Genomic DNA, 27,462 nt, shown 5'->3' with positions numbered 1-27,462 from the left:
ATGTTGAACAAATTGCCTTGTTCATACTTAAAATACCGCAGACCCAGCTTATAGTTTTAGTTACTCACACCACTTAGAAGCTATATGAAGCCTCTCAAGGAGAAAAAGTCAGCAAACTATTCTTTTTTAGCTATTCACAAAGTAAACCCGTTGAAGTTCTAGTTGTCTCAAAAAAGGAAAAGGTTTGCTTTCTGTTGAGGAAAAAAAAAAGATCACACTGTTTTTCAGACCACTGCATTCTGTTACCATTTTTCAATGCACCTCTACTGGGGAAAAGAAGGATAGTTTGAGTCACAAATCTTGCAGGAAAACTTGCAGGAAAAGCTGGTTTCTTTAGGAGCAAATATCCTGCCACCTTAAAATACGCAGTACAGTACAAAAGCGAAGATCAACATGTTTCGGTATCTTTTTTAAACTCACTATGAAAAAAATGACTGCTACAGGAGACACAGTCAAACTTACACCGTCTATTTGGCTTCCGTATGTATCTATGAAAAACTAAGCTTCATTCGCATCTCTCTGAAAGTACTGTCTCCTTCTCTTCTCCTGTTTCAGTCCAGCGTGTGTCTTTGGTCTGCGGGCACTCCACACTGAGAGAAATAAAATACTGGTATTTCCAGGGAGAAGTAAGAAAATGATTTAGCCTTCTGAAAGAGTAGAATTCAAACAAAACAGGTACATCCAGGTATTAACAAGTTCTTTTCTGATCGTGGGAAAGAACAAGGATCAAATACGAATAAGTCTAACCTAAAATGATACTGAATGCTAATGAACTAATGTATTGTTAATAGATTCTTCCCTTTTTTCTTACAAAATCGAATTTAATACATCCATGTATTTATACACTGGTATATAAAAAGCTCTTTGCCTTCCCCCTTCCAAAAATATTTGAATAACTGTGAAAAAAGTAATTCTTACTAAAGAGGATGGCAGCTCTGCTATATTACTTGATGTGATAGTAAGGAACAACATTTAACAGTCTCTATTTTCAAGTAATGATCAGCATAGTATGCTGGACATGCAAAGCATCTAACAGAGGAAGATCCTCTTATCTTTAGGCACTGGTTTTGTATCAGCTGCTGCCAAGTGCATATCTGGTAGTGGGTAAGAAAATGAAGCTGGAGTGCTAAGTCCACCTCTTAGTCACCCCAATGTAAACTTACTGCCATGCAGTTGACTTTTGTGGAGGTATGTCAGATACATGCTGGTGTAAGAGAGAGACAACTGGAGTGCTGGTCATGTAGCTCCAGTGCTCACACACTGGAAGAGAAGCAATGAGAATATATAGATGTAGAACATAGGCAAGGCAAAGGTTTGATACTCTTTCTTGAAGGTTTAATTTTATAGCCTTTGTCTGAAAATAAGATTTCTCTACAGCGCCTTACTGCCTCAAGTAAAGTCCAAAAGGCTTTCTCTCCTATACTGATCTTACATCATGTCATGAGTAAAATATCAGTTGCAATGAAATCGATAGGAGCTTCACCTGTGTGTCTGAGCCTGTTTTAATGAAAGCAGTGGTAAAGCTCCTGTTGATTTTCTGGAGAAGACTGAAGCCCATGGGAATACTGGTAGCTCTTTAATAAGAGCTGTCTACCAGATGTTAAGCACGAGGATACCCACTATTGCCTCAGAAAGCAGGATCGCAAATCCGACAGTCTGGCCATCATCTCCATTATTTGCTTTGGTAAAATGTGCGCCCTGAATACCCCTCTGAATAAGTCTTCCCTGGTGCAAGAAAAGGGTTAAAATCTGGCCACAAATAAGGTCTTCATGAGTTGGCCCAGTCAGTAAATTCAACATAGAACTGAAAGGAATCAAGTCTTTAAAACAGTATTGGAGCTAACGTTCTGGTTTCACCTCCATCCAAAAGATCTGAAGTTATAATCAGTTTATTGTAACCAGGCCTAAATATATCAAACAAAAGAACTGATGTGATCAGAGCAACCGACATCTCCCGAGAGCCAGCTGCTATTACCAGAACATATCTAAAAATAAGTGAGAATAAAGCACAATATTTTGAAAAGAAACCTTTATTGTTCATACAAAGCTGACTCTGTCACCTATCATGAGGCATCATTAACAAGCTAAATATGACTTTGCTTAAATCAAACAATATTGCTTAATGAAAGTATCCAACACAGTTATGATCAACTCTTTTCTTTGTTCTCTCCTGGATGGAATGTCTGTTTTGATATCAACTCATCTCTTTTAAACTGCTAGCTTAGCCAGCACATTATATGAATAACTTCCTTGCCAGGTAAATCCACCACAGGTACTAAAATCAGAGCTGGGGTCTTCTTGCCCAAATATTTTTCAAGGTATTCTTGCAGTCCTAAAATAGAAACAAAACAATTAATGAATTCTCTTTGTCTTTGTCTCATTTTCTATTGTGTCCTATCTCTTAAAAATGTTTTCTAAATACATTTTTGAAATTTATTGTGGAGTAGCAATTAACAAAACAAAGTGAAATGCAGCTTTATATAGAAGGAAGAATCATCATCTCCCACCTCCTCGTCAACTAATTTGAGATTAACTTTACACGTTGCCTAAGGCCATAATTCAGCAAAACAGTTAAAAGCATGTTTCTCAACCTTGAGTGAGTGAGTGGTCTGTTGATTACAGATATAGCAAGCTGAAACTAAGTGCAGGTAGTAAAAATAACTAAAGGCCAGTTGAAATTCAGTTCTTTGTCATTTTTGATATTTGGATGATCAGCACGTAGTTGTCTGTAAATGAAATTCTGCTCTCAAGTCCCACTGTGGTGCATCAATCTACTAGAAGTTAAAGTGGGCCATTTTTTAAAACATTATGAACATGATTTCCATTTGAAATCAATGGAAGTATGCCGCGTTGAAGATATAATGGTTGAAGTCCAGGGATGGCAACATATATGACTGCATATCTAGAATTATAGAGAGATTCAAACTGCTAAAAATACAGAATCTGGCTATAAAGAGCTCTAAAGGGACTGGTATGTGTGGCAGAAGTTTGTAAATTTAAAGTCCATTACGGGAACAGAATTAATAATGGAGAAGATCTAATTAGGAGAATATGGAAGAAAACTAAAGAATGGAAAATTTAAACCCAGCATCAAGACGTTTCTGGTCGTGTTGCAGCCTCAGTGGACACGCTACAAATCCAGCCACACAGAACCCTTAAAGAAGACGACCGAAAACCCTCCAAGCTGTCTGCAGCTCCTGTGATTATGGCAATTCTTTATAACACTAAGCAATCTTGGCTAGAGAGGGTGTAAAGAGGGCAGAACTTGAAGACTGTCAGAGCTTTATTTTTTGGCGTCACTGCCTGTGAAACTGTGAATAGGCAGTTCAGTCAAAGTGTTACCTCATCTAGGATAAAACAGGGATTTTGCAGTTGTATTCACTGAAGCCAAAACTCTTCTCTCTTGTTACCTGGCAGCAGTAGCATAAATTAATGTAATAATGGCAATGCTATCTACGCAATATTGCAAAGACAGTACCAGTCTTCTGAAATTCTGCTGACTTCCTTTTGTATTAACGTCATTGACACTGGAGGTGAAAACAGACAAGGGTGAGCCAAAGATCAACAGTCACCTCAAAGGTCAAAGGACTTCTTCATGTCGTGTGTAAAAAGGGACTCAGTCTGTGTATTGCAGATATTCAGCAGTGACCCGATAATTAAGCACCAGCTAACATTTTCATTCTAAACTTTGACTTCAGAAGACTTTATAGTTATGCTGGCTCAGAAGGCATTAAGTGGAAGTGGGTAAAGGCAAGCCACCTCAAAAATCACCAATTCCACTCTATTAAAATTACATTTCCTTTTTTTCCTCAATTAAAATTGTGAAAATATCATTTTAGCCTTTAACTTCTTTCACAGGCTTAAAAGCTGTGAAACAGTGCTAAAAGCTACCATAACAAAACAAGGTATTACTTTCAAAGGCAGAATTTGAAAGTGAGGCTATCTGGAAATATAACTTCATTCTTTTGGTTTTTTGAGGTGGCCAAAATAGCCGTAAATATTTAGATTTGAACGTGCCCTAGTGGACTTGGTTGCCAGCCAGAAAGAGCCACCTTTCCAAAAGACCACCACCTTTTCTATTGCAAGTGCAAACTGCTGCAGCAAAGCCTACACGAAATGTGGATGAAAATCTGGGACATATGCCGCTAAATGTTTTATTATACTTATAAATCAAGTAGTTTGATATGAAAACATTCTAACGTAGATGTCCATCTTTATACATTTTAAAATTGTGGATAAAAGTTTGCACATGCAAATTTCCCCTTAAAAGAGGAGACTGAGTCTTCTAAAACAGTAAAATTGTACTCTAAGGTCCCACAGAAGACAATGCACAATTAGTAAATCTGTGGCAGTCTATGTAATCATAGCTGACACAATCCAAAAATTGACAGCTATATATTTTACCTGCTATAATGTTACTCTAAATCCTCCAATACTGATTGTATATTTTTAATGATGTACCACTAATAAAGACACAATCTATATTTTTTTCACTCATGCAAATTATGCTTTTAGATAAATAAGAGCCTCAGTCATGAGTATATGATCTTAAAAGTAAAAATAAAGGACAGAGGGTTACAGTGGGTGTGTTTACTGGAGCTTTAACAGGAGCTATATATGATTGATAGTGGTCTTAAAGTTATTTAATCTGCCCTGATACAGAATGTTTATTAAAGTACAAACGAAACCAGCTGATTAGCAAGCAGCAAACAAGTGGTGTGTATTGTGGTTGTGCATGTTTTCATTTCCTGTGACAGTCTGCATTAATTATTATTACTACATGAAATTTGCTGAAAGCAGGTGAGCTTCATCCTGTAAAATGGATCCCTGCTACTCCCAACTGATCAGCAGAAGTTCAGGGCACAGGTTCCATATGGAGTTTCTTTCTGCACCGCTATGCATTTTTCTATTGACCTGGGTACAGCTGAGGGATATGGACATAACCAAAACTTAAAATGAACAAAAATAATTCAAAGTCTTTCCCTCTCTCACCAAAAAATCTGGCATTACAATCTGTTTCTTCCATTCCTCTGTAAGGACAGGACACTGAGATCAATAGTTTGATGATCTCTCATGCTGACTTAGCAGCCCCTCCATATAACATGGCACAATCTAACACCGTAAGCTATTGTTTTTAAAGGCGCTTTTCACTCTAAGTAGATAATGTCCTGGGAGCCCCTCAAGGGTCATTCCAAATTATTAGGAAGACAGTTTTTACATCTGTGCTGTCATTGGCTTCAGCAGGATTTAGGCAGTATGAGGTGAGGTCACAGAATCCACTTATGTTTCCAAAATCAGGTCTCCATTGTTGCTGCCATAGTCTTGATTCACTGGATATTTGCAGGGGAGGAGTAATCTAATAGCTTGTATTGAAAAGGAAAATAGTAACAAAAAGGAAGATCACATTTAGCCCAGTACATAAAAAATCACTTTCATATTACAACTACTATCTTTCCTCCACTTTCTAACCAAAAGATATTGTTACATTGCTTAGAGCAGGTTTTTAAATCCCTGAGCTAATAAAGCTCCATTGCTTCAGCTGCAGAGATCTGACATGCAGCATGTACTTTGAAAAGATGCGTCACGAGGGATCAGGTTCCTAACAGTTGACTAAGAGTTCCAGTCCCAAAAGATGTGCCCCTGGTGTGCAGAACACTTAACCCTTCGACCAGTACCAACATGACTATTCACAAATTATTGATGTCCCTAAATCCCTGGCAGATTGCAGACAGTTCTTGTCTCCCTTGAAGCCAAAGCATATGGTCACTAATGAGATGGATTAAAAAATACATATACACATTCAGGGCTTTGCCACATGAATGTAAAGCCACAGAAATGGTAGAAGGTGATTGAACTGGACTGAACACTGTTAATACATGATTAGCCTCTTGTTATGGATCATTTCTATTGATCTATATACAGTTTCACAGCATAGTTTAATTAAAGCTGTCTGGAACAAGCCTCTGCCTTCAATGATCAGGCAGTGCAATGAAAAGGTGAAACATGAGGAACTGGAGACCTCCCCTCCCTTTCTTAAACATCCAGCTGACTGTCTCTGTGGTTTACAACCATAGCAAGGAAGGAAAACGTGCTTTTAAAAAATTATCGGTTTTTACAGTTCAGGGTTTTTCCCACACTTTTACTTAAGATAATATAAAATGATGTAGTGGAATATAAGCTTTTAAAACAAAACCTGTACCATTCGCTTACTTCATTTTAATTAATACCTTTCTGTCCAAAGTAAAATCAAGCCCAGTAAACAAAAATATACTGTTGGAAAATAAAAGCGAGTCACTTTTTGCAAAATATGATTTTGTGCTGATTTTTTGTTGCAGCTGTGAAGATTTTAAATGACAAGAATGTGGACATTTTGCATAGTCCAGTACTTGGCTTTTCATATGGTACCTTACGGTTTTCTTTACTATTCTTGATGACGTTATTTCATGTTGGTCATTTTGGTCATTTCCCTGTTAAGGGACCAGGTTTTCAAAATTGCTCTGCCCACAGCAAAAATGGAGGCAACATCTTGTAAATAATTATGTTTCCATTTTGAAAACATATCAGCTAGATTTTCAAAAATACTAAGAGTCTACCAGTTCCAGGGAAAACTGGCCAAAGATACGTTACTCAATGCTTTTATAAATTTCTTCCAAAATTATAAAATTTGAAGTCAGCCTTGATTTTTTTTCAAGTGGGAAACATTCATATGCACAGAAAGAGGGAAATCAACAATAACTAAACTTAGCAGGATGGAAATGGAACTTGCTTTGAAAGCCAGTCACTCCTGATTATTTATCCTGGTTATTACACTAATTTCCCTTGGTCCTTCTGGTTTTGAGTGAGTTACAGTCTGTCTTTGCCTACTTATTTATAATATCAGGATAGTGATGATTTGCATACTTCTAATGACGATCAGGGTGTAATTGAGTTTTGTTAAGGATTGGTAAGAAGGGGAGTTCTGTGGCACCTTTTGACAGACCAGATTAGGCACAGCTCTAGAGATGATATAAGCTCCTTCATGGAATACTGATGATGCACTTCAATCACTCTGGCCTGGGATATTTATCTGAATATGAGTTAGGCAGCTGCTTTGAATTGCAAGGGAAGTCTGTTGCCATGATATATGACACAAATGACCAATATGAATTTGGATAAGGCTACGAAACTGCTTTAAACCTGTGATTACCTAAGCCAGTCTTTGAAACTATGACAATAAAAGAATTTGTGTTCTTTGCTACATAACTTGCAAAATCTAATCCGTGTTGTGAAGATTTCTGAAGCTGTGTCTAGATTTCTCTCCCTTCTTTCAAAGTCAACAGTTGATGAATGAGCTTTCCTGTTGAATGCTAAATACACAATAACGTTTGTTTAAAAAAAATTAAAAAGTAACTGGCATAATTTATACTTCAACCCCCCCCCCCCAAATTTACTGTTTCAGGCCTATTTGTAAAGTATACATACCCAAAATTAAAAAAAAGAAATTATAGAGGGAGTTGTAGTTGCATTTCGAACTCAGGTCTCTACAAACACATGCCTGGTCAGATGCCAAAGCAGCCACTCAGATCTGCACGTCTGTATTTGCAAACAATTCTTTCATAAAAACATATCTTCAAGGATTCGTCACATTTCATTTCAGTTTGTCTTGCATTTATGGACCCATCTATACTGAAGGGCTTCTTGCTTCTCACACCAAACTAGTTTTAGTTGTAACAATGAAAATGTCTTTTTCAAGTAATCATATAACAGATGAAAATACAGCCTGGACTGGAAGCACTAAAGCCAATGTTAGCCATCCTCTTCCGGCTTGTCCCTAATACCAAAGAACCATTTCAGATGATTGCAACCTCTTCAGTGAAGGATATGTTTATTAGGATCCAGACTGATAGGAGTCTGCCATTTTGGTCATAAAATACTGTGAGTTGTAGGCACAGATACATGCAAAACAGGGTAAAACTTTCACCCAGCAGACCATTCACCGAAGAAATCATAGAATCATAGAATAGTTTGGGTTGGAAGGGACCTTTAAAGGTCATCTACTCCAACCCCCCCTGCAATGAGCAGGGATGTCTTCAACTAGATCAGGTTGCTCAGAGCCCTGCCCAACCTGACCTTGAATGTTTCCAGGGATGGGGCATCTACCACTTCTCTGGGAAACCTGTTCCAATGTTTCACCACTCTCATTGTAAAAAATTTCTTCCTTATATCTAGTCTAAATCTGCCCTCTTTTCGTTTAAAACCATTACCCCTTGTCCTGTCGCTACAGGCCCTGTTAAAAAGTCTGTCCCCATCTTTCTTATAAGCCCCCTTTAAGTATTGAAAGGTTGCAATAAGGTCTCTTCTCCAGGCTGAGCAATGCCAACTCTCTCAGCCTTTCCTCATAGGAGAGGTGTTCCACCCCTCTGATCATTTTTGTGGCCCTCCTCTGGACCCACTCCAATAGGTCCATGTCTTTCTTGTACTGAGATACAACTCTGCTATAAAGGGAAGGCTACAGTTTTATTATATTTTACTGCTAGTCCTCTTCGTGCAGTGGACTTCTTGTCCCTTTGGAATCTATCCTGAACCCAAAAAACCAGTTCTAGCAATGTTTTTATGCAGGCTATGGTGAAAACGTAATGAAAGTTCCTGTAGGCTTGGATGGGTACCCACAGGAGTCGGAGCAACTCCTTCTACAGCTGAGCAGAGGAAGAGGTAGAGGAAAATGAGCTGTGTTTCCCTGCATGCCTTACTGATAACTCCTGCTCTCAGAATCAGTGAGAAGTTGCGAGTGTGCAAGGTAGCAGCCATGGACCTTACTGTTCATGGAAGATACAAGAAAGATGAGTGATTGGCTTATCTTAATCCAATCTAGTTAGTCAATGGGGATGCCTGAGCTCTGCACCACTAGCAGCAAGATGAGAGGGACAGCTGGCCTCAAATGACCAGCTCTGAAGGAAGCCAGAAGTTGCCTCTTCCCCTCCCAGCCTCACCAACCTCTCTGCTGTTCCTCTGCTTTGATGGGAGGGTGTGGGAAGGAAAGAGGGCTCACTCATCATCTGGGAGGGCATTAACATTTACAGGAACCTCACTTTTCTAGAGCTGACTCACTCGGGGGAGTAACTATGGAAGTTTTTTTAGACAGTAGCTAATGCATTTTTTTAGCATCTGAAAGAAAATTAGTAGACAAAACAGTTATTTTTAGTGCTGGTTTGATTGTGGGCCTGTCAGCCTTGGCAATGCATCTCTTTTATCAAGCTGCCACGATACCTTGTTTTGTTTTCAGAGCAAAGTTTGGTTAAAGACCAATTTCAGAAAAGTTACTCACTGTGGGCGTTAATTAGAGCTTTCTGGACTCTGCAGGGTTTAGCTTATGATCCGTTTCACTTACTAAACCCTGTAATTCAAGTTACATGAAGATGGGAATGAACCAACCCCTTTCTAGTCTTCTGAAGGCTTCTGTTTAACTCAGTCACGAACGAACCTCTCTCCTTTCCTTCCCTAATACAGAATTCTAATTTCTGGCCTTTCCTAAACAACATTAAAAATAATACTTCACATCTATGAAGACTTTTCAAGCTAATGAACTGAGACACATCCTCGGAGCTTCAGAATGGGGTAGGTAAACTTTAGGAAGCCTTTGCTTCTAAATAATGTTTTCAGTGGTGCCCAAGTATACTGTACATCTTAGGAAAAACAGGTAAACATGTATTTCCCTTCCTCTGCATTTTTCTGGGAGTGGAGTATTGTCATTCTGTAAGAGAAGGTCCCTGGCATTCCCCTCCTCCCTTCTTATTAGCAGACAAGAAAAGCCTTTTGCCTTTCTGCAAGCAAAAGGCCAGCTACTAGCTCAAAAATCTTAAAAAGGTGGTTGATGAAAAAAGACTTAGTAGTACTTATGGGTAACAAGTAGCAGATTGAAGTGGAATTTATAACATGATATAATTAAAATTAGGAAATATGTAATAAAATGAAAGAAATGAAAGTGCCATTGGGGTACTATGCAAATACAAGCAGACAAAAAAACCCAACCCAAAACAAAACCTCACTCAGCTACATTGGATATTTGAAAGTAGGCTAGACAAAAAATGAAACCACATACTGAAGAGGACAAACCTGTGAAGGAGAAGATGACCTTAAATGGTCCATCTCTTTTTTTCCAGCAGACAGGCTGCACAGGAGAACTGAGGCTGGATGAGGTAAGATATTCAAGCAGAGTTCATGGATACTACCATCTTAAAACGTCCTCTCCCAAGTATACATTCTCTCCTGAACTTCCTCCCAGATTTTGAAACCTAAACTTCAGCTTAGTTTGAAGGCTGGTATGGACTTTTCCTAAAGCTGTACAGTGTGACAGATGCACCAGGAGTGCTGAGGAGGTAAGCAAATCAGGCAATCATAATCATCAAATGAGGTTTTATACTGATATTTATAACAATTACAATTTCAATCCCAAATGCCATCCCTAAGACAATTATACGCCACCTAACTCTCTCTGGATATACAGAAGTTACCTTCCAAAGTACACACAGTACCAGTCAAATTAGGAATGTTATCATGCACATCAACGGCAAGTTGCAGAAAGAAATGTGACTCTTAAAGATAAGCAAATGTTGCTGAGCTCCTCTGCACATTAGTTATGGCTGTTTCTCAGTAGAAAGAATTAAGATTTAGCTTCCATAATAATTCTTTCAAGCTGCTGGCTATAGCTCAGAAAATAGCAGAGCATGAAAACTCATTGCTTTCTGTTTTCCAGTATTCTGTTTTTAGCCATGTCCTATATACAGATTGAGAATTGGCCTATACAAGGTTATAAATGTGCACTTTTGTTTAAAATGTCATTAACCTTCTGCACTAAATAAAGAAACACTTAAGCATGCCCTTCCAGTACTCACAGTGAGGTCTAAATATAATTTCAAAGAGAATGGAGGACTGAACTTTCCGAGTGCAATCACTCAGGGAAGAACTTGTGCTTTTTCTAAAACCATGACAGAGTGCAAAGATCACGAGCCTGTTTTCCCTGTGTGCTATCTTTCAACCCTGTAACGACCTAATCTCTTTACGGGGTGGATGGTTATTGAACTTGTATGCCAGCTGTGTTCAGAATCTCTGGGGAGGATGGGCTGTAATGACACCAAGCAGGGATGAGTTATGAACGGAGACAGATTATTACAAACATATGAAACAGTAAGGACTCATTTTTCAAGAGGCATCTAAGAATGCACTTCACAGTATGTGTACGCACTTGTTTGCTCATATAGTCATCTGAATGTGCCTATGTGGACAGGTAAAACCGCAGGATTCACTGGAGGCTCACCCACACATTTTTTGTTGTATGCAAAATCAGATAAATGTGCACTTACTTTTTTTTTTTTCCCAGATTAATTGAAAACTTGGTGTGAAAATGATCAACTGCAACAGTACCTGTGCAATAATTATGGAACTTGCTTTTTCACCTTCAGGTCACATTACAGCTACTGACTCTTGGCCCGTAGTCCAAGAGCACGAGATGGTGCAGATTTGCAAGCTGTAGGACAGTTGGTCGCTGTGCCCTCTAGGTAGGGTTGGGGACACTGGTGGGGCAGTGTGTGTGGGAAGCTCGGCTGTGCCTGCTGGTAATTCAAGAACTTTTATCTTCAGGGCCTGTCAATCTGGCACCTTTCACAAGTGTTAAATTCACTTAAGTATATTTTTTAAGAAGCTGTCATGAGACATACTGAAGCAAATATGTCCTTCAGTGGTTACACATGGACTTGGTTGTAACAATGTTTGTTAAGTGCTTTGACATCCCCAAATGATATGCTTGGTACAGCTTCCACATTTGTTCGTTTATTCAAGTCTGCTAAATAGTCTCCAAAACCAATGGGTTCAAGAAATATCTCATTGGGCACAGTGCATCCAAAAGGCCTGACCATGAAGAGATGTTTATATAACTAGTGGACACCACATACATCTGCTGGTGGGAGAATTTAGTCTACAAATAATAGAAAAGGTTTCTAAAAGACTTTGTGGTAAGCATCTTTAGACTGGGTATGGAGAAAATCATATGGTCCTTGCTTTATGTCAAGTTAAGCTGTGATAATTTAAAATAATACTGATGGAATAATCGTTTTCAGTTTCTAGGCCAGATTCTCAACTGCTGTAAATTGTAGCTATGCTAATTTACACCTGCTGAGGAGCTTGCACAGTAGATTACATATTTATATATAGTATCATGTGCAAACTAATGAGATTATTTCTAGATGTTTACCATTGTAAAGAGCTCTGAAACTTTAAATCAATCTGCTGCGCTAATGTAAACAACTTATCGTAACAAAACCAGATAAAAGTGCACCAAACATGTTAAATACATTATTAGGTCAATGAAGATCACTCATATTGATCCCGGTCTGGCTTCACAGCACAGTTTAATCAAAGCTGCCTGGAAGAGGTAACAAAGAGTGGTCATGGCATTCACTGGCTTTCGTCCTGAGGTCCCCGATTTAATCCTAGAGTGAGTCTACAAATGACTAAAATTTAATTATTGCTGCATCTGACAACTTATGCGAAACTAGCTGGAGCAGGCTAAAAAGAAGGGCAGACCAGTATTTAGAGGTGGAACAAAACCCAGCTTCTGTTTTAATGGGGATATCATGCTGCCAGAGGTTGCTGATGATCCACCCAGAAGTTTGTGGGCTCTTGATAGCCACACAACTACCTCCCCTTGATCTGGCAGATTTACATTAATCAGATTTTTATCCTGTATGGCAGCAACCCAAGATATCAGTACCCTCTTATTCCCTACAGTCAAGGAAGAAAAGGAGAGAGATGAAAGTCTTTTGTTCCTCTTCATGGCCTCCAAGGATGACAAATAAATCTCACTGCTAGTGCTTTCTGTGTCATGTGAGCTCATAGTTTGTTACAGATTTGGGAACGGGAGACTGGGAGAGTCATTCAACTGTGTCAACTGACAGCAAAATGAAAGAAAAAGGGTCTGAAACTTGGCCACATAGTGATGTGAGCTGCAAGTAATTTTTGCTCTAACTTGAAGTTATTAACAGCATAATTTATAAAAGCCTTCAGCAAGACTTACATGTCATTTTATCAGGCACTGAATAAACACTAAATAACAGACAAGGTCTACCACAAAGAGTTTACCATCAACACACAAAAAAAAAGAGCGCTGAAGAAGGAACGTAGGACAGGTAGGAAACTGAGTCATAGAAAACTGTGCCAAAATTACATGATTTGTTAAGGTAATTTGTGGAAAAGCCAACAACTGACCCCAAATTCTGATCCACCGTACACCTCTTCTTCCTCTTGAGAGCACACCACAGTGAGCACACTTACAAACAACAATACAGTGGCCAAGAACTGAATCATCCTTTTGCTTGGACTGCTTTTGGCTCTCTGGAAGTTAAAATCATAGTCCGAGAAGAGCACTGCTGCATGTGTTCCACCTGCTCTGTTGTCAAACAACCTCACTGCTTGGAGGTCTCTGCCATTCTTCCACCATCAACAGCTGGGGTGGGTTACAGGTTATTTGAAAGTGACCTGTGGGCTTTATGCCAAAATAGTCTATCATATCTGTCAAGGGGCTATACACCTGACTGTCTTATGATTGCTTAATAAACATTACTATATATTTTATACCACAGTGTATCACAAAAGGCTGCAATAAAGTTAAATTATTACACAAATAGATATATTAAAAAAAAAAAAAGGAGAATGTTTCATCACCAAAATACACGGTCCTAAACACCTGTTTTTAAAAAACTTTTGGAGAAGGCCTTTTGGAATGATATGAACTGCACTGCCTTCCATAACTCTTGTACATTTTGTGATTTACAGGCACATGGGTGACAGGTAAAGTACACAGCATAGCCCAGCAGTGAATGGAAAAGCTGCCCAGATCTGGTCTGTTGCTTAGGGGTTCCAGGTTCCCCCAGGTGGGCCAGCACCCACAGGTGACCAGTCAGTCAGCAGCACTGACGGTTCCTCTGCTTGAACACTGGCTCTTTCGACAGGAATTTCTACTTCTGCAGCCTTAAGCCATATCTCCACCAAAAACTGTTAGCTCAAAGAGATACTGCATTAATGAAACTGAAAATGCTCAGAAGAAAAATGGATGTGATGCTTTAACTACTTTTAAGAAACATGAAGTGCGAGTGATGGAAGGGTGACCTTTATCTTTCCCACAAACAGAAGGCCAACCTATAAGGCACAGCAAAACGTGCTTTTGATTTATCCTTGTGCCTCCTTCTGTTCTAAAGATGTGATCTGCGGCATGAGATCTGGTTTTAACAATGTTGCAGTACTGCTAGAGGGAAATAAATTGTTCAAGAAGAGATGTCAGTTTTAAAGTAAAGCAAAGATGCCCACACAGCCCTCTCTTTGGTCAACACTGATACTTTATGCCATGGGCCTTAACTTGTCAGGGAATATCATACCCGCTGCACTGCAGAACACGGTAAGTGAGAAGAACAGGCTACAGAAAGCCATCAACATCTGTTCACAGAGAGCCACTCCTCTCCTGGAACATCATCACTGCAGTGGTCTTACCAGTATTTTCGACACTACATTAGCTGAATAAGTAGGCTATTTTTTTAAAAAGGTAGTTTTTCAATTACACCACTGCTAGGAAGATTCATTACAATCAGGCCATCACCTCTTTTTCTCTTTTGCAGAAAGCACATGTTGGTAGAAAGGCAGGCAACAAAAGATGCTCCGCCCAGCTGAATTTTTGCCAAATCACTTTGCAGGGCAAAGAAAACTCATCCACAACCTGCCACAGAACACTTACGGTCATTAAAGCCCTAAAAAAATCTGGTAAGGCAAAAAGGTGAAACATGAAGACGGTAAAGGATGATGATGAGGAGGAGGAGGAGGAGGATTATTATTAATCATCATCATCATCATCTGCTCAGTTTCACTTTTGACTTACCAAGAGCAAAGAGGCAGAAGAAAGGAAAACTAACTGGATCTTATCACGTATAGTCAGAACTTCATGCTAAATATATTTATGTCCTCCTCCAAATGTTTCCGTTTGTAATTTTAGCAACTAATTTATGTAAATATAGCACTTTCAAATGCTACTAACATCAATACTGCCAGATTCAAAGTTATTGGCACATCTCTTTTTAGTAAAGCATAGCACAAAAGAATAAAATAGTAATCTACTTGCTTAAAATATAAAAGTTGATTATTTATTCCTCTAGAATTCTAGCTGTCTCTCAGGGGAAATCTGGAAGTTTTAAATTCATTGATCCTTCGCTTTGCCACTATTCTTCTCTCCTTTGACCTTTTAGATATTTTTTGTTTGCTGTCATATTTTTGCTGATTTGTTTTTAAATTATAAATCCGATTTTAGCTTCATTTTTCTGAAACCACTTGCCACAATCCTTTAGACAAATCTACTCGCAGTTTCATTCTTAAGGCCAACCGAAGATTTACAATATGCTAAACTGGGGAAAAATTCTGTAGTAATCAGCACAATATATTTTATACTCCATCATAATAATTTTTTCTGGCTCCATGTCGATATAACTTTTTCTGCTTTTTACAATGGTTTACAACTTAAATAATTTAATACAACAGTTGTTACATTTTTATTGCAAGCTTATAAAACTTGTACGATAAGTCTCTTCCATGCAATATATTAAACAAAGAAATGACAGAGAAGAAGGGGAACTGATGATTACTAAAACTGTAATTCAGTCTCCAAATTCTGAACGTGTCATAAAGCGCTTCTGGCTCACTTGCGTACAGCACATCTTGTCAGCGTTCCTCAAATGAACCACCTCTTCATATTCAGTTCTCCTTACCTGTTATTTTAAAGTTGGTATAGGAAAAACAACGATGATTTCACATTTCAGGCAATGGGTTGATGAAGTGGTCGAGGGGAAAGGACCCAGCATAAAGAACCAAGGGGCAGGAATGCCACTGCCAGCTCTGCCACTGAGTTGCTGGAAGTCCTTGGGCAACTTCTTTTGGCTTCAACAATGCGTACAGAGCTATGCTTTATTTAATTTTGCAAGGGCTCCCGGTGCTGTAAAGACACGTTTCTCCTTAAGTCTCAGGCAGGACCTTTGTGCCTGATTTTTGTGTTTCTGAGCAACTGCAATTCTTGATGCTTTGTAAAATCAGTCTCCAAATTTCATACTTCCATTTTTTAGAATAGAAAAAATACTTTCCTGCCTTTGTGAAATGCTTTGAGATCGCTTCATGAATAATTGTTACTGCCTTAGTATATCTGAGAGCTTATGTAAAAGATGCTGCTTCAATGCATCCCTCAATAAGACTCTTTTAAACTATGTTTTACATTACAGACCCACTTTACATACTTTTACAGACACAGTTCTGTCCACATCTACAAAGTAGGTCACTGTATATCCACAAGAACATACAAGTCTGCTACTTCTAAAACTCCTTTGCTGATAATATACATAAAAATAATAAATATTGATCTAAATTTATGTCAGAAGTAAATTTTACTGACTTGGAAATGCTACATTTTTTTCTATTTCTGGAGTAATTATTCATATTTTTGAAACTTAGGATAAAAACTTCAACTAGCTGTGGTACAGATTCTTCATCACCTAGTGCAGTAAACCATTACTGCACAAAATGCATCATAGAAACCTTTCCTCTATGCTGACATTTTTAATAGAAAAGAAGTCATCACATATACCTTACAGACGTAAAACATTTCAGATTCTAAGGCCAGGCTTGATAAAAATCTCCCGAAGATATTTCTGATGGCTTGGCCAAAAAAAGTACATAATTCCTGTAAATCACTTAACTGTGTAGTCTTAATGCTGCTAATACAAAGGCTCTTTGCCTAGATGATTAAGATTTCTTAGTAGAAATCAGCTTGTGACTCCTAAGAGATACAACATAGCCAGCTGAGAAATAAACTTACAAACTTTTCTGTTTGTCCAAAAATATAAGAGTGCAGTTATATGAAGATTAGTTTCCGAATGGTGTTGCTATGATTTCAGCCCTTGCCTACATGGATCACTCACTTTGTAGGGTGAAGGAACACAGATGCCTGCATACTCTCTGAGATCTTTTTGTTTTTATCTGATACTTGAATCACGCAATGCCAAAATGAATAACGGAAATAAAACCAGCATTGCACTTCTAGATTAACCAGCAAGATTTTTTCCCCCCAAAATATAGAGCAAAAAATAAAACTTGGAAGACAGGCATGCTTATGGACTTAAGAAACTTCACGAAAAGTACCTAGAGGATAGCAACTCAATTTATTTTGACAGCTACCTTTCTCCTCCTCATTAAATATCTTAGCTATGATATTTACCTTTGTATGTTTGTAACTACAAAGATAATTAGATCAAGCCATCTGTATTATATGTTGGATTTTAAGAACTATATTAAGCTCTCCCACTCCAGAGATGGTTGCATGCTTGATCAGTTGAATAATGTTTGATAACTGACCAAAAATGTGCTGCATGTAGTGTTCTAATTTCTGTTTATTGCCTATCAAGCCTGAAATCTACCAGTCAGAATATTGTTTCCAATAGAATGAGACAAACTGTGGATTTGCTTCTGTAATCCTTTACAAAGGATTCAGTAAGGGTGGGCATATTAGGAAGAAATCATTTGGAAGGCAGGAAAAACTTCTAAGTAATAAACAAGAAAGCATCCTTGTAATTTTAATCATTAACTCCTTAATGCCAGCCTAAACAGATAAAGCAAGATCACAAACGTATAAAGAATGAGCGAGTTTCCATATGGAAATGTCTAGAAGTCATCCATTACTATTGCTGCTTTTCCATATAGCAGACACTGAAATCAATATGCTGCACTGGTTCAGTAAATTTGTCTCTTAACAAGTTAATAAAACAGTGATCCCCACATAGTCTTTCCATCAAACTTTCATAGAAAAAAATGAGAATATTAAATGCACTAAGATAGGGAAGATCTGCTCCATTTGCTCTGCAATGATAATCTTTTACAAAAGAGGATTTTTATTATTAATTCTTCGCCTTCTGGGGATATTATAATTTCCTAGAATGTAAAAACGCCTTAAGCACAGCAATTTGCTGAGCTAGACTGAATTTCAGGGTGTTTCAAATGAGCTGATAAACAACTGCATAATGAGCAATTATTAGATCAAGACTGTACATTACAGATATACTAGTGAACCAGCCAATGGACAAGCAAGTTGCAGATATTGTTTTTAAAACTATGAGTCAGTGTTACGCTTTGACGTGCATCACAACTTTTCTTTTAAAGAATTAAATACCCTACTGCTTATTTTTTCTTTAGAAATGCAGATTATTCTATCAACCAAATCCTTGGGGTCTTAATCATTGGACACGTCCCTCTGTGTATGAATAATAAGGAGTTTACAGGCTCAATATAACTCATGCGCTAAAAGTGATTAGACTGATTTTTTTTTTTCAATTAAATAGTTACAAATCAATTGTATAGGCATGTTAAACTCAAGACCTAGTATATTTCTTAAGCCTTGAATTCTGCAGCTCCTTAATGAACTATATTATTTTACCTTACAAAATAAAGAATGTAATCAGATATACTACAAAAAAGTCAAGTGTAAAATGAACATAATTTATACTACCACCACATTTTCAGGACCTGGGTATTTGTTACTTATATATAATTTTGTCAAGCAGTCAGAGAATGGCTGGGAAATGTGGCAGCTAGATGGGAGAGACAACACTAAGGCTGTTTGAAATGCAGAATAAAGTTACTAGCTGAGTTTTTCTCTAAAAGAATCAGACATGGAACAGTTAGTAGGGCTGATATCTATAGTGACAGCTTTACGCTTCAGCATGGATCTACCAAAATGATATGTCCATTGCAATGAATGGCACAATTCACACCATTCACAATCACTGTTTTAATTCTGACTTGATTGCATCTAGGAGGGCTACTTTACCAGAATTTACAGTGATTCATTAATATTAGTCATGAGTGTTATAAACATCATTTTAAAACATGAAAATTCAAATTCAAAACCACTGGTTTGCATCAAGAACAGATTTTGTTTTAAATTTAGGATGGAATTATTCTCATGTAATTTAATGGTTTAAAAGCTAGACATCTAATGAAAAACAGCTCTCTGTTCCAAATGATTATTAATCCCATTTTAAAATACACTATAGGATGAAGGGTCCCTTGGAGGTGTCTGTCGCCCAACACAAAGAACCTAGGTCATTAGGTTAAACAAAACAGTTAACTTCTTTTAGGCAGTTAGACAAAATTGATCCTATCCTAGCTGTCCAGGCAACTGTGAATTGCATCACTCTTGCTTATAATAGCAACATGGAATTTACATGGACCTCTGGTTAATTGAGTTATTACTGCAGACAACTTCATTGCACAGTCCCTTACATTAAATGATCAGCTAATCCTTCCTATTTCAAATTCTTCTGGAATGGTTTTCCAGTCTCAAAACACCAGCTTCAAGTGGAAATTTAATCAATGTTCATAAAAGACAATAAAGCTAAAATGTAACACTTGTAACAGCAGAACGATTTAGACATAATTTATTTAGAGATATATTACAATCTCTTTGTCTAGTAAACTTTTCCTTGTCACTCCCATTGCTCAGAAGAGTTTAATTTTAAAAAGGTGCAGAATACAGAAGCTTGCCATTCAGTGATTGTAGCTTGGAAGAAGTTTTAAAGGAAATAGATTAGAAGCAGTTATAATCAGAAAAGCAACAATATAAACTGGAAGCTTCTTACTCAGATCTGCTACTTTGTAGTCTGCATTTCCTCTTCTCTTTGCAACTGTGAGAGCATTTCAAAACCCTTATAAAAGTGATTGGTCCTCACATTTATCATGGCTGCAGGGCTAAATTTAGACTTTAGGCCAAGCTTAATTTTAAGTGTTGAAAACAAAGAAGCTTTCTTGACAGGTTAATTAAAATAAAGGAAGCTATTTAAATCTGCCCAAGGATATGCATGTCAATGGTAGTCTTAGTGGCGACATTTGGTAGGCAGTGTGTACATGAGGTAGTCAAATGGATGCACCATAAAAAGTAATTTTTTATGCAGCAAGCACATCATATACACACCGTTAGGTAAGCTATATGCACATACTTTTAGCCCTAAAGAACCAAATTTAGCTAAGACTCATATATTGGTTCTGCTTTAGCTAATGTAATTATTAACTAAGGATCACCAAGTAAACCTTCATCTGCTTTTGTGAAAGTAAGAGGTGCTAACTCAGTGATGTATTTCCCTACATTTATAGGATTACTAGCACAGAATCCTTATAAAGCATTGCGGAGCTGGGAGGTGGGGAAAGGATTCTGGTGGAACAGGTTGCCACTTCTTGTATTTTGGGGTTCAACTAAAGAGCTTTAAGTAGTTGCATGCAGTAGCAGCATGACTGCAGAAGGTCATGCTTGTAGCCTACAGGGATGTCATAGAAGAGTGTTAAAGAAAAGCCATTCACATAGCAAACTACTGAGTCTCTGGATCTGGGACACTTGTAGGTGGATCACTATGATCTGCATGGTTTAGAGAGCTCTCTTCTTTCACACATACTGTCCTCTATACGTATGGGATTCTATGGTGCTGATTTTAATACTGAACTTGTTAATCTCTTTTAGGCAAACACTAATCAATACAAGAAATAAAAAAAATATTTTAAATTTGGAACAGGATTAAAGAAAGTAATTCTGACTCCATTCTAAGTCAATGGTAAAACTAGTAATTTCAATGAGGTCATCATGACCTCAAGACTATGCGATAAGATTTCAACAAGCACTGAAGAAAACAAATACACCTGATACAAATTAGAGTCTGGCCTAAGTGACCTGCTAGTTTGCCCAGCCCAAAACCCTCCTGAAAACTACACAAAGTGCTGCAGAGAGGAACTGCACAGGACAGTATAGAGAATGCTGACAACTGGGAATGTTTTCTGGCACTATACCATCCTAGACATAGCTGTAATTACCTACAAAAAGAGACTATATTGGCTGGTGGGACATAAAGAAATTAACCTCACATAGCCACCTATGTTAAGAGATTGAAAGAGGACCAACCAGTTGGCAGCCTTTGTTCTTTTTCTTCTGATTTGCTTCAAGATCGATTAACTATCAATTAGAAGCAGGTCTTTCAATCCCGACAGTTCTCTGTCACCTTTTGAAAGGATGAAAATGTCTTCTGGAAAAAGTCAGCCAGCCAGAGCACAGCAAGGCAAAGCTATCCTGCCTCAAGATAACTCCAGGAAAGTAATCACTACTGTTAAAGGAAATCCATGATAATTTTGCAGAAAGACCCAATATTAACTCTTCATTTGTTATGAACATCAAAAAAGAAATTATCACTTGCTTATACACACACAGAATAGTGTCAGACATAAAAAATGCCTGAATGCTGACAATTATGTGCCTTCTCAATAATTTGGACTTACTACATGGTAAGAATTAAATGTTTTTAGCAGGAACTATTCTGAGATTGAGTAGCTTTAAGATTTTTATCATACAATCATAGAATAGTTTGGGTTGGAAGGGACCTTTAAAGGTCATCTAGTCCAACCCCCCTGCAGTGAGCAGGGACATCTTCAACTAGATCAGGTGCTCAGAGCCCCATCCAACCTGACCTTGAATGTTTCCAGGGATGGGGCATCTACCACCTCTCTGGGCAACCTGTTCCAGTGTTTCACCACCCTCATTGTAAAAACAATTTTCTTCAAGTACTTGTAAAATTTATATGTTATCCTCGCCTAATGCCAATGACTGGCACACTTTTCACATTGCTAGCTTTAGCTTATTATGTTAAGAAAAAAAATCAGAGAATATTATGATAGAGAGAGATACAGTTTGGCATCCGTCTATACTATACTATGTTTGACACGTCTGTACTAGGAAGGATAATGGAAGTATGACTTTAATATTAGTTCTGACAATAAGAAATAAGACTTAAGCGTATGCAATACAATCACATCACTGACTCTTGATAATGCTCCACTGGTTACACTATTGTTATTATGAATTCTTAGAGCACAGCTTATATAATTCCATTTTACCAGTAATATTTCATGGGTTTGACTACAGGTCATGTGCATACATTGCTGGTGCTTTACTTGCAAAATTAGTCTTATATATGCAATGTTTGAAAAGTCTGGCCTAAAGCCACAGTATTCTCAAAAATGCTTAATTTTTAGTCTTTGGTCTTTGTCACAGCCACTAAAACCATTTTAATAAGCAAGGCTTAATTCTCTCATAGTAAGGATAGATGTCATGGTTTAACCCTAGCCAGTAACTAAGCACCACACAGCCACTCACTCACTCCCCATGCATTGGGATGGGGGAGAGAATCGGAAGGGTAAAAGTGAGAAAACTCATGAGTTGAGATAAAGACAGTTTAATAGGGAAAGCAAAAACCATGCACGCAAGCAAAGCAAAACAAGGAATTCATTCACTACTTCCCATCGGCAGGCAGGTGTTCAGCCATCTCCAGGAAAGCGGGGCTCCATCACACATAACGGTTACTTGGGAAGACAAACACCATCACGCCGAACATCCCCCCCTTCCTTCTTCTTCCCTCAGCTTTACATGCTGAGCATGACGCCATATGGTATGGAATATCCCTTTGGTCAGTTGGGGTCAGCTGTCCCAGCTGTGTCCCCTCCCAACTTCTTGTGCAGCCCCAGCCTACTCGCTGGTGGGGTGGGGTGAGAAGCAGAAAAGGCCTTGACTCTGTGTAAGCACTGCTCAGCAATAATGAAAACATCCCTGTGTTATCAACACTGTTTTCAGCACAAATCCAAAACATAGCCCCTTAATAGCTACTATGAAGAAAATTAACTCTATCCCAGCCAAAACCAGCAGAGTAGACTATATATCTTTGTTTATATATAGATTCATTTACTTACATGATACTGAAGTTCCAGTTACCATGTGACAGGTCAGTATCTACCACTTTGAGCACAGCTTTACACATATTGTGTAAGCCAAGACTTTTTATTGCTCAACAGTATGTCAGCTCAGTAGAATGAAATATTTTCTGCAGCAAACACATTGTTAGAAAACAAACCAAACTACTGAATCCAAGCTGTCAAAAGAAAATGAAATACAAGTCCTATGTGGTCCACGGCACCACACATAAAACCAATAATAATTTAACTTCTGCAGGACAAGTTGATGTGTTTAATTTCTGTATCAGTTGCTTTTCAGTTTACTGTTCTAACATTACAGCAGTGTATTTTTAGAGGTGCTATGTTGGAAAGGATACTGAGATTTGGCGCAGGCACAGTTCATTAATACTTTTAATTTCTTAAGTTTCAAAAAAGAAGGCAGCTTCTCAGGAAACTACCACTACTTAAAAATGGCCATTATACATCGGATTTGTCCTATTCTGACTTTCTCTCTTCAATTTTATGCAATGTTCAATGGAATTTCTCATCTCTCATAAGCATTTCCTGTCTTAGATCCTGGTCACCATTTCTCTCCAAACAGAGTAGACTCTCCTGTGAGGAATAATAAGCCATATTCTTTTCGGAACAACTTTAATTAAATTAGGTACTAGCCAGAATTCTCTGAAGGTGATGAGTAGATGAAAAGGAGAAGGGAGGAATATTGTCCTCAAGAAATAACTTGTTCAAGAAAGCATTTGCCCTCCTTAGCGACTTTGTGTAAATCAGTATCAATATATTGTGTAAGAGACTATTTTATGATTGTATGACAGTTTGCTATATGGACTTCACTGCTTACAGCAGTTTGTAAGTTTCCTTACAAACATTAAGGAAAATAAAAGTACTTTCTTTCTTAGGCAATACCCTGGTTACTCTGAGACCAATTCCTTCCCGTTGATTACAAATTATTTCATTTTGCCACTGAGTCGCTTCCTTGTCTTCTATGTCTCAGGGCATTCTCATTTCCCACTGCCACAGACTATTATTTGAAGGAGGAAAAAGCTCTGTTTAATCACAAAAAAAATGCAACAAATAAAATCAGACTAGAGACAGTGAATAGCCAGAGCCACTACCACAAACTTAACTGTCAGGAGCAAACCATGTTCTTCAGCTAAACGTTTAATCACTAATTCACAAATTATTAGTAAGTTTACTACTTACTGAGCAAAATTAACTCGTGCTAACCTTTAAAGCTATCAGCAATTTTTAATAGCAAACATGCATGTTCTAAATCCAAAACACACTTACAAATTTCAATAGCCAATCTTTCTTCATCCTACTCTGTGGCCACAACATAAATGAAAATATATTTCATTGAACTGTATTTATAAGTAACAGTGAAATTTGCTAGCAACAGATAAAATACTACCTATATAATGACAATACAAAGGAACCAAGCCAAGAAAACAGATTTGTCAGAATGATGATGACAAAAACCAAGCTTAGTACGTTTTAGAACAGTCAGAGCATATTTTTTTTCTTTAAAGCAAAAGGAATTCAAAGAAAGGTGTTAAGGTCTGGTTAAGAAATACAAGCTGACAGCAAATTATGTACCATGTTTAATTAGAGGACCTATGGCAACTCAAACTGTATATAGGAAAAAAGTAGAGATTAGATCCGAAAGACCCATTAGTGTAAATATGGCACTATTTTCTTTAAAAGATGGTTTGATTGATGAAACTCCTGACTCCATTAAAGTTGAAGGGAGTTTTGCCACCGACTTAAGTGAAGCCAGGATTTCATGAACTGTGTGTTCATTTACACCTGTTTACATCATCTGCTTTTTATGTCTTTTAGCATGTTGGAATCTGCACTCCTGTGCAGAAGGAGAGTAGGCTGGAGAAAATATTTGGCTAGAATTCAGGAGATGAAAGTTCAATTCTGTCACAGGCTTACTGAGAAAACCTGAATAAGTCACTGCCTCCTTCTCTTGTGTCCAGGTTCCTTCTCAGTAAAATTCAGGTGATGATACTAAACTCCTTTCTAAAGTCCCCTGAGATCAAAAGATAAAAAGTGCTACAGCTAGGTATATTTTTTTTATTTTTCATCACTAAAAACACTGCTTACTAAATTCCAGCAAGACACCAATGTGATACCCCTGAAGGCACAAGATGAAAAACATAACTGCGAATTTTAGAACCTTCTTTTGCTTAATGAGAACGTGTAAGAAAGAAAAACTAGCTTTTAAGTTGGTAATAGTGGCAGCTATTAAAAACATTCGTATGTAAACACATGACTATTAAGGAAACAGTTGAAGAATAAAAGTGGAAGCCCATAATACAATTAATATGCTTATTAAGAAAAAGTCAGAATAGTGGAATCTCTACTTCCAGGTAATTCTTTGCTACAGTAGGTTGTATATTACCCTGGAAATGTCACTAATGCTGCATTTCATGATTTTTCAACAAAGAGCAAGATGACAGTCTTTCTTTAATCGCTAACAGTTTGAACTTACTCTAGTAGTTATAATTTTTTTTGGTCCACAGCCTGCAGAATGGCTGTAAACTATCTGGCCTTTCATTTTAGCTTCAATCTTGCCATGAAATCTGTGTGAAAGATTCCCTGTGGCTACAACTTCTATCCACTTCAGCAGAAGGTCATGATTATGCTTTTAGGGAGAATAAAAGGTTTTAGCAAATTTTAGATAAATTCTACTTTTTTTCCTGTTCATTACTTGGCTTTTTATGAGTTTTATCTAACATAAAATCTGTGATCCATAAAGAAGGCAAGCAACAACAATCACAGTCAAACAGCTTTAAGTCAACCTAGTGAACTAGTCAACTCCAGTTCACAACTACAGGATGAAGCCTGGGGGCTGATCAAGAAAGTTACCTCAAACACCAGATTAAAACACCCGTAGGAGCTTTAAGATCATGAAACAGATTAATGAAGTTAATGCAATTAATTCCAAACATGCAGAAATGTTTAGCCTTTAGGAGGAGATAAAGATTCATATCTGGTCAAAGAGTATTTATCAAATGAGCTAACATGGAATTGTCACTTCGCAAATTTAACACTACTAGTAAAACTAACAAGTATTTCTGCAGGAACACCAGCAGTTGTTTTACAAAATATTGGCTAAGGATTACAGTGTGTCTGCAAGTCTGTTTTTTTAGCGAAGGTGAAGAATTTGGGGGAAGAGTTGTTCTATGAGAACTGTATCAAGAGCTCTAATGTTGAATCTGATAATTTCAGATGCAAAATGTACTTGTCCCCAATTTCCAGTCTTGCAATTTAACTTGCAATTATATGAAAATAAAGCAGAGTTGTTTCATTCTCATATAATCTAGCCTTTGCAAGACAAACTGTGCATCTCCCATTAGTTTCCTGTGAGGCAATGGATGGCAGAATAATAGACGAGAAACAGTCTGTAAAGTACAAGATCAACAGCATAGGCCCAAAATTTGTTTTCTATTACTTGAAACAGCCCCTTCAAAATAGAATTCTGGTATATTAAAAAATGAGTTTGGAGAACCCTGAACAGCTATTGCCAGTGCTGATCCTATTTTATGAATAGACAGAACACTTCAAATGCTAGACACTGCAAACTCAGGAGAAGCCAAGATGAGTTTGCAGAGCTGCAATCAGATGCAAATAACATTTTGCATGAAAACTGAACTATAACATCTTTGAGATGATAGACTTCATAATACTAGAAACTTAAAATGGTCTCTAAAATCACTGAGCCTGAATCTCAGCTTAGAAGAAAATATCTGAAATTTCTTAAAAGTTCAGAAAGAGTCAACAGCCTGCTTAGCCAAATAATGAACTCATGAAAACCCCAGAAAACGTTAAGCAGTTCAGCAAGGCAAAGGTAAAAAGAAAAGCTTAATACTTATGCTGAATATAACCACAAAAGGCTTGTATTTACCTACATATAAACCATAGTTAAAACAGCATGAAGGAAAGGAACTCTGTACTTCAAAATGCCTTCTCTATTCTAAGATGATATTAGGATCAATGGACTGACAAGAGGAAAATTTTCTTGGCAGAGAGTTGGGAGCCAAAGGAGATTCATGTGCACCTATACATATATATATATATGAATATGTATATATACTTTTTTAACTGCAAGAATGTTCCTAGCCCTTCATGTCTAGTCTAATATTCCAAGCTGGGATAAATCAAACTGACTCAGAAAATGATAACGAGAGGAAATATAATATTATATAATAATTTTGGCATCTTTTCAAATATCTGGTTTTACATCTTTTTTTCCAGTAGATTTTTTAAAAATGAAAGTTCTATAGGTAATAACAAGTGAAGTGCTTTAAATAATATTTCAGCTTTAGTAATAACCACATCTGAAAACTGTACATTTTAAGTTTCTAAATGTTATTTTACTGCAGTGTCATAATGAACTTAAAGTAGATGAGAAGCTTCGTATTAGAAAAACTGGATTACTGAAAGTGAAGAATTCACTGTAGGTTATCTGAGGTTTTCAAAAGGCAGGAAATTATATAGTCTAAATCAAGTATCTCCTGAGCATCTACTCTTACTGGCATACTTTATCTGTGCATCCTGCCGGGTAACTAAATGTCAGTGTTCACTTAATTTGGCTAAGCAGCATCGAAAAGCTTGAAAAACCTT

At 37.5% G+C, this 27,462-nt stretch overlaps 1 protein-coding gene across 3 annotated transcripts in view; it reads right to left on the bottom strand.

Annotated features, from left to right (window-relative positions):
- Positions 1-2,034: 2,034 nt before the first annotated feature.
- Positions 2,035-27,462, bottom strand: part of DPH6 (diphthamine biosynthesis 6) — a 217,084-nt gene continuing 191,656 nt past the window's right edge. For all 3 annotated transcript variants that reach the window (XM_050898234.1, XM_050898233.1, XM_050898235.1), the window contains one exon: positions 2,035-2,332. In XM_050898234.1, coding sequence (XP_050754191.1) covers positions 2,217-2,332 — 116 coding nt within the window. In that variant the 3' untranslated portion in view covers positions 2,035-2,216. The remainder of the gene's footprint in view (positions 2,333-27,462) is intronic.

This window comes from Gymnogyps californianus, chromosome 5, assembly GCF_018139145.2.
Source record: "Gymnogyps californianus isolate 813 chromosome 5, ASM1813914v2, whole genome shotgun sequence".
Classification (NCBI taxonomy): Eukaryota; Metazoa; Chordata; class Aves; order Accipitriformes; family Cathartidae; genus Gymnogyps; species Gymnogyps californianus.
This window is presented reverse-complemented; position numbering and strand designations above follow the sequence as displayed.